We start from the raw sequence: 8,413 nt of genomic DNA, 5'->3' as shown, positions 1-8,413 counted from the left end.
ACATACACACACAGAAACACACACACACATACACACACACACACACACACACACACACACACACACACACACACACAAACACACAGCCCTCCATGCCTTTAACAAATTTAACCAACCTATGATTTAAAATATTTGGTAAAACATTACAGATATTTTTCCATCATGTTCTAAACAAGACAGTATAACAATCCTTTGCATAGCATTTCCTTGCATTGTATATTTAACTGATCCAGGGATGATTTAAAGTGTATGGGAGGGTGTGCTCAGGATGGAGTGTATATCAGCAGTTGCGGATTTGGATATCTGCGGGATTCCTGAAGCTAGTTCCTCTCAGATACCGAGGAACTGCTGTGGGCACCTCAGTCTTCCCCTTGCTGGATAGTGGGTGGGTATCTGACTGTATCTATCTCCCTTTCCTTGGCCTTCATCACAGAGTCCTGATGGAGGATGGGTTAATCCTCCATAGATACCCAGATTTAATGACACCATACATTTTCTGAACCATTTGAGAATTAAGTTTACCTAAATGTCTAATGTATGCTTTCTAAAGTCAAGCATGTTCTCTAACACATTTTCATGTGTAAATTATCCAAATTAAATCATTAACAAAGCCTTTATTTTGGTGTTACTAGCTGTCTCATTAACAAAATCAACTCTAGTCTCTCTCTCTCTCTCTCTCTCTCTCTCTCTCTCTCTCTCTCTCTCTCTCTCTCTCTCGTATATGTGTATATGCATGCATGTTTTGCCAGTGTAAAGTTGGAGTTACAAGTAGTTATAAGTTATAAGGTAGTTATAAGGTGTTTAGGAATGAAACCCAGGTCCTCTGATAGAGCAGAAAGCATTCTTAACCTCTAAGACATCCAGCCCCATTGTGTCTCTTTGGTGTGAATCACCCTTCCAGTGATTATCTTCCTGGAAATCAAATCAGTTTTGAAGATTTATTTTACTGAGAGACCCTTTCTATTTGTTATAAAATAATAATAATTTTTGTTCTCCTGATGCAATTGTCATCCCAAGGCTTACTGCCTCTGTCTGCTAACCTAGGCCTAGTTCTGGAAGCTTCCAGCCTCCATACACTTTTATGTAGACCTAGAATGCTTTCAGCCTCTGAGACCTGCTGCTAAATCAGCTCAGCCTTTCCTGGTTCCTTCTGAACTCTGGCTGGCTGGTTCAACTCAGCTGTTCTGGCTCAAACTCCTCTCCGAGCCAACTGATTCAATCTGACTTCTCTTTCTTTCAGCCTCTCCTGAATTACTCTGCTTAGCCTCAAATTAATTCTAGCAATCTGTTCTAATCTTTTGGCTCCTTCTCATTCTCTGACCCGTTCTGTCTTTACCTGTGTGTAGCTTGTTCTGTCTCTGAAACCATCTCTCTATCACTGTGCCTGTAAACCTGCCTCCTTTTTTTCTATCTGCATTGTTCTCCTAAGTAGCTTCCCTTTCCTCTCTTCTCCTGAGAGCTGGGCATAGACCATTCTGTCAAATCTTTCTCTGATTTGTCACTTTGTCTGCCACTCAATTAGCTATCACTGTGCTTCCTTCTACAAACTATCTTTACCTTCATTATTTGGGATTAAAGGTGTGTACTAAGGGTGCATCTGTATTTCAGCCAGAGGGATTAAAGGTATATGCTAAGGGCTAAGCCACTCAACAAGAAACCTGTATTTTCAGTAAATAACACTGTCTCCAGTTTCACAATGTGATGATCAAATGTTCTGCAACAACTTGTCTGCTATTTCTGGGTTTCGGCTGGGCATTCTGGGCAAGCTTTCCAAAGCTATGTTCTTCAGTGTGTCCTCTGCAGAGCTTCCACAGTCCTTTCCTTCCCTCCATTTCGTAGTGCCTCCAGGGACCTGCCCTTGTCAACTTTACCATGTGTCTCTCACATTTATTTCCCCAGAATGAACTAAGGGAGGTGAGAGAAGAACTCACAGAAAAAATGGAAGAGATAAAACAGGTAACAAGATAAGTCTTGGGCCAGAGAAGAGAAGCAGAGCCTTGAGGCAAATGGAAGTGCTAGCTCTGAATAGAAAGGCAAGCAGGACTTCTGTGGAAAAACAGAAAACCTAACTCGCACATGGTCCCCACTGTGTTTCAACCCTGGTCAGAGTAGAACATTCTTACTTCTTACATACCTAAGTCCACTTTTCAATTGATTAAGGACTCCTCCCTAGTGTGCCAAGGTTGGTGGTGATGTAACTTCAGTAATAAGAGTGAAGAGCAGCTGACTAGGAATTTGGAGACAGTCACACATTAACTGTCTTCTTTATGCATCTTATTTCTATGATACAATCACCGACAGCTTACTGAGGGAACAGGGCAGGCGCAAGAAGGTGTTGATTCAAGCTGTGGTCTGAGCTCCACAGGGAAGCCCTGTTGAAGCTAGAAATAGCAATGGCTTGGTGGTACCTGTTCCCTCAAGCCCATCATAGACTTCTCAGAAAGAAAGTGGGTTATATAGCTTATTATCCATCTTTTCGCAATATCCAGCTGCTATCCTTTACTTAAAATGCCCAGAAGGTTCTCTGGCTGGCTTCAGTAACATGCTTCGTGCCTTGTTAAATCATGCTTTTCTTCCTCGTTAGATAAAGGATATAATGGACAAAGATTTCGATAAACTTCATGAGTTTGTGGAAATTATGAAGGTAAGCTTTCACTGTATGCCTTCTATGGGTCGCCTGGGAAATGATGGGAGAGAGGCCAGGCCCCTGCCCTTGAGGTATCTGTAACCCACTAGATAGAACTGGATGCTAAGTTACAGGCTGTCTGTTAATTAGGGGTTCAGAAGTCAGAGTAATGAGTGAGCGTGGGGGTTAGGAGAGAAGTCCTTAGAGAAAATGTGAGCCTTGAGGCTTGGTGATTATGTTGGGAGCTTAATATAACTGTAGGGAAGGCTCCCCTTTGGCTCAGAAAACAAGAAGGATAATTTGGACCATGGAGCAAAGGTTTGCAAATGTTAGTCTGTTTCAGAATGATTTGTAACAAGAGTCACTTGCAACAGCAGGTGTCCATTCAGCTAGGGTCTGAGTTCCCCATAACAGAAGCTTGAGAGTCCCTGATATAGATGGACAAGCAGACAAAGGGCAGTGACTTGAATGTCTTCAAGACGTCTAAGGGACACTAGGCTTACCAGATAATTAAAAGTCATGATAAACCCAGTCATCAAATCAGGGTACTTAATGATAAGCAAAGAAATGAATGTGTGTCCATAATTCTAGGATGGCTTTTTTGCATCTTAGGACAGATAGCCCAAGAATCCCCACCCCCCCCAAGAGCATATTAAAAACATCCATACACCCAAACTCCATACAGACCAAAAACTGAACAAACACTTCTTCGAGGTGGAGTTGTTTAAGTGCCACAAATGATTTCAAAATGTATATGTGTATATCTGTGTGCGTATATGTATGCGTGTATGTAGATGCACATATACTTATGAAGATAGTCTTTGTAGCACGTGCTAGCCTCCAGCCTTTGATTACTCCTGCCTTACCCACTGAGTTCTGGGATGGCAGGCCCATCTCCCACACTTGTCTTCTTCACACAGGATCAAAGTGTGTCCTCTCAGATGCAAACCAGGTTCTTCATTTTTTAAAAATGAACATATCCATCAACCTGCACATTGCAATGAGGTCAGAGAGTCCTGTCCTAATGCCACCCGGCCCCTCACACCCAGGCTCTCCTCACAGCCAACAGATCAGAATCTCTGAGGCTGAGAGCCCCAGCAGCAAGGACTAAAATGTCTTCAAGGCTGAGAACCACGTTTCCATAAAGTTTTAAATATGATAAAGGGGATTTTTTTGGTGGTGCATGGGACTGGATCCTGACTTCCCACAAGCTAGGCAGTCAGTCATTTGACCACTGAGCTGGATCCAGCTCTGTGACAAAAGGTGGTTCTCAAATGTCCGTTAGAAGAAAAGGGATATGTAATGATGTACGAACATTGCTTGACTCTGTGAGGAAAAACCAACCCACTAGCAATGTAAGCTGAACTGGTCTATAAAGTAAATTTAAAAACTAAAAGCCAATAAGGAAAGGTTACAAATCTAATAAATGAAATGACAAAATATTGATATATTTGCCTATATAAACACTTTTTAAAGAATCAGGATGGAAAAAATAACCATATACAGATTTCAAAAACAGTTTGAGGAAATAAATCTCCATAAATGTGCTAAGGGGCAAATGGTTTTTAACCTATAAAATATAAAGCTCACACAAAACAATGGGAAATAAATGAGAAAATGGGTTTGAACGGACAAGCCAGCAAGAACAGAATGAAGACACACAGCACACAACAGCTTTGTGCCCACAATATCAGATCTATGCAACTAAATATCAGATAGCTGGGGCTGGAGGGATGGCTGAGGGTAAGCCCACTCCTCTTGCCTTACATCTCAGAGTGGTTCCTTACACACACACTGGGTATCTCACAACTGCCCATAACTTCAGCTCCAGGAGGATCTGATGTGTCTGCCCTTGGGGGGACCTTGGACAAATGTACATACTAACCCCCCCCACACACACATACACAGCAGCTAAAAAGACTAAGTAATGTAACTGTCATACTCAAATAAGCAAAGTGTAGATTTATGACAATAAGCTATTGATAAGAATACTAATCTATTGAAAAAAAATGGGATATTAAAAATAGGTGCCGCTGATTCAATTCTGTTTCTCATGAATTACTTACCCCATGAGAATATTAAAAACTGTCAGCATAAGTATGTTCATTTCAGAATTATTGATAATAGCAAATAGGTGCGACCACAGTTTCCAACAGTAGAGGAGTGTAGTTGAATTATGGTTTATCCATAAATTACTATTAGGGTCTATTAAAGGCAAAGCTTATAAAGAATGCTTATCATGAAATATGAGTTAAGATTAATAGGCTAAACCGGGCGCACGCCTTTAATCCCAGCACTCGAGAGGCAGAGGCAGGCGGATTTCTGAATTCGAAGCCAGCCTGGTCTACAGAATGAGTTAGTTCCAGGACAGTCAGGGCTATACAGAGAAATCCTGTCTCAGCACACCCCTTCCCCCCCAAAAAAGATTAATAGGCTAATGTCAACTAGGTAAAAATGTAAGTAAATATATAGGAAAAAGATTGGGAAGAAATATATCAAAAAAGTAAAAGGTCTTGAGGGGGAGGCAAGAAGGTTCATTTTTTGAAATATTTCTATTTTATCCAGTGTTTTTGTAAAGGGATGTGCTATCTCTATATTAACATGCAAACACCATAAGCATTTTATCAGTGGCCAGTCTGGGTATGGAAAGGCACAAAGAAAGCTATTTCAGGCAGGGGACAGCTTGGGCACAGCAGGGGGATGGCTGTGTTTCCCAGTCTGTGGGGAGACCAGCTACGGGTAGGGTCATCTGGGAGAAACGGGGGAAAAAATAAAAACTGCATAGCCACGTAGTGAACAGTGACGGGCGGTTAGAAACCGCTGACACGTGGGCCCGCATCTCAGGAGATTCCTAAAGAACACGCGGGCAGCAGCGGCTGGCAAGGTGGCCTGGGAGGTGCGAGCAGATGGGGAAGGTCTGGAATCTCCCCCAGCTGTGATACAGGGGGCACGGAAAAGGGGACCCCGAGGAGGGGGAGAAGTCAACGGAGACGACGTGTTGACTCTTGGTGAATGATTCGGGAGAGTGAAGTCTTCCACCAGGATAGACAAAGGCTGTGGAAAAAAGGACAGTCACAGCGAGGATTCAGGCTGATTTAGAAGTGGAAGGAGAGGTTGGGGGAGACTAGGAGTAAAGGGTGCCTCCAGAGTGTGCTCAGCCTGAGGGGCGTGTCTGACCTGAAGGAGATTTTGATGCTATTCCTGTGTCTGTTAGCATTTACAAATGCTCACACCGCTTTCCTCTGGACACCCCGCCCCTCCTGTGGCCTGAGTGCTTCATCAGCTTCCTACAAGGGACCATTAGAATCACTTTCACTTGGAGTAGATTATTTTTTATTCATATTTTATGACAGCCAGTCCACACGCAGTTCTGTTCACAATGAAGACTGTCAGTTACAGTTTCTACACCCTTAGGGGTTCTGTCTATTGTTATTTCTATCTGGCTTTTCCCGTAGGTTATTTTTACTTTCTTAGTTCTCAGTGAATAATAAATGAGCTGTGTTGTTTTAACTACTGTCTTCTATTTCATTTTTATGGCTTATTTTTATTATTTTGAATTAGTGTGTGTGCAAGTGAATCTCTCTCTCTCTCTCTCTCTCTCTCTCTCTCTCTCTCTCTCTCTCTCTGTGTGTGTGTGTGTGTGTGTGTGTGTGTGTGTGTGTTGGCGGGGAGAGGCAAAAGTACAAGATGGCTCCCCTGGAGTGAGAGTTACAGGCAGTGTGAGTGCTGGGAGCTAAACTTGGGTCTTTGCAGATTTGCTCTCTTAGCCACTGAGCCGCCTATTCAGCTCTAGCTTGGCTTCGATTTTTTTGTTGTTGGTCTTTCTGTGTGTGTGTCTGTGCGTCTGTGTCAAACACTGAAGTCAATGAGCCTTTGAGGACACAGCATGTTTCCTGAGCTGCACTGTCTCAGAAGCATCAACTCAAAGCCTCCCATCCGGGGTCAGGCAGAGCATCCCCTGGCCTCTGCTGGCCTAGAGGCCGTGGTCAGTCTGGTCTGCCTCTGCCTGTGCCTGTGCTCTAGTCTCACCACGGGATGGGGGTGGAAGGTGACCGTCAGGGACATGCTCCATTCACCACCTCAGACAAGCCTAGAGAGGATTCTTAGAGTCTGAGGCAGAAGTGGCTCGGAGGGAGGGGGGATCTCCACAGTCTTCAGAAGAGGGAGGGATGGCTTCTAGCCTTGGGTTTTCTCTTGAAGGAAATGCAGCAGGACATGGATGAAAAGATGGATGTTTTAATTAATCACCAGAAGAACAACAAGCTGTGAGTGTCTTCCTCCTCCCCAAAGACTCCTCCCTTCACTTTGCTCAGTACACAGGGTCTTAGAGAGGGCACCCCTCAAGGAACTATCTTGGCTTCCAGCCATTAACAATGGCTGGAAGCCAAGATCTTCCATGCCCGTGTGTACTGGTAGAAACAGTCTCCCCAAATCTCTGCCTCCCCCCCCCCCAACCCACCAGTCCCTTTCGAAACCAAGCAAAGGAGCAGCAGACATTCTGGCAGCTAGGAAAGACGGACAAAGGCTCCCAGGCCATGCTCACAGAAGAACCTGATGGAGTACCATTGGCTTGTGACAAGAAGGTGGTGCCAACAAAACCAACGAGGAATCCACTGGAGTCCTTCCATCCATGTCAGAGTTGCTGCGTAAGTGAACTCCTGTCCACCTTCGGCAAGGGCTCTGGAGCCCTGGGCTGCTCCTGTCCTGACTTCCCAAGAAGCCTTGCCTCACCCTACTGCCAGCCCTTGGGATGCAGCCCTTAGTCTAGAAACCATCTGTAGCTGCCTCACCCTCTAGGCTGTAAGTCAACCCTGGGAAGTGCCTGCTCCCGAGTTCTGCTCAGTTACTCTGTCCTTTCCTCCAGCAAAGCCTGATGACGTACCCTGCAGGCTGGCTAACTTGAACCAGGAAAAAAAAAAAGATCTTTCTTGTGCCGTTTCTGTCCTCTGCAGGAGAAATGTTTGTTGTGTGCCCTAAAGACCAACTGCAATCAGGGGTAGGTAGATCCATAGCCTTCTTTCAGTTGGGTGTGTTGTTATCATCCCAAAGGAGTGTGCTTCAACCTCCTTTTGCAGCAAAGCCCATCTGTGGTTGTGCAGGGAATAGGGACCGTGAGTGGATTCTGCCACCCAGCATAACCACCCAGGCATAGAGGATATGGCACCAGGAAAGAGGATTTGGGTGGCCAAGCCTAAGGTTGCTGTCCACAAGCTTGCTTGGTGGGAACGGTATGCCCTCAGCAGCAGCCTCCGCCTGGCCCCAGATCCCCACATTTCTTCTACCCAGCAGGAGACCTTCACACCATGCCTGGGTGCCTTTTTCACCCTTGTCGTCTGGAGCTGCTTTCTGATTTATCTGTACTTCAACTTCAACGAGATGGAGCACGTGCTGCCGACCTAGCACAGCCGTGGAGCCTACCACCGGCTCCGACTCTTCATCTCCCGACTCCTGAGCTGCACAGCAGAGTTTTCTGCCCTCTTAAACACCCTCCAACCCCCACCCCTGCCCAGGTTTCCACCTGGAAATTAAAGAGTTTCCTTTAAAGCAAAAAGACTGTCACCATTTTGAGTTCCGGCCCAACGTTTGCGTGCCTGGAGCTTCACATTGTTGTTGTTGTTGTTGTCATTGTTGTTCTAAATCAGCATATTTCAAACCCCAAATCCTGTTCTGCTCCCTGCTGGCTAGTGAAACATTCTGAGTCATCTCAGGCTTGCCTCTCTCTCCATTCCACAGGGTCCTAAAGAGTTCCAAGTCATAGCTCCAAGATACCCCCAAAATATAGAGCAT

At 44.9% G+C, this 8,413-nt stretch overlaps 1 protein-coding gene across 5 annotated transcripts in view; it reads left to right on the top strand.

Moving 5' to 3' along the window:
• The window catches only part of Tex35 (testis expressed 35), a 9,731-nt gene extending 1,559 nt beyond the window's left edge, over positions 1–8,172 (top strand). For 2 of the 5 annotated variants that reach the window (XM_021199040.1, XM_021199036.1), the window contains exons 4-9: positions 1,900–1,956; positions 2,585–2,644; positions 6,827–6,891; positions 7,089–7,272; positions 7,579–7,622; positions 7,916–8,172. In XM_021199040.1, coding sequence (XP_021054699.1) covers positions 1,900–1,956; positions 2,585–2,644; positions 6,827–6,891; positions 7,089–7,272; positions 7,579–7,622; positions 7,916–7,976 — 471 coding nt within the window. In that variant the 3' untranslated portion in view covers positions 7,977–8,172. Of the gene's footprint in view, positions 1–1,899; positions 1,957–2,584; positions 2,645–6,826; positions 6,892–7,088; positions 7,273–7,578; positions 7,623–7,912 lie in introns of all 5 variants that reach the window. The other 3 variants (XM_021199039.1, XM_021199038.1, XM_021199035.1) reach the window with 2 other exon arrangements.
• The last annotated feature ends 241 nt before the right edge of the window (positions 8,173–8,413 follow it).

Source organism: Mus pahari, chromosome 5 (assembly GCF_900095145.1).
Source record: "Mus pahari chromosome 5, PAHARI_EIJ_v1.1, whole genome shotgun sequence".
Classification (NCBI taxonomy): domain Eukaryota; kingdom Metazoa; phylum Chordata; class Mammalia; order Rodentia; family Muridae; genus Mus; species Mus pahari.
This window is presented reverse-complemented; position numbering and strand designations above follow the sequence as displayed.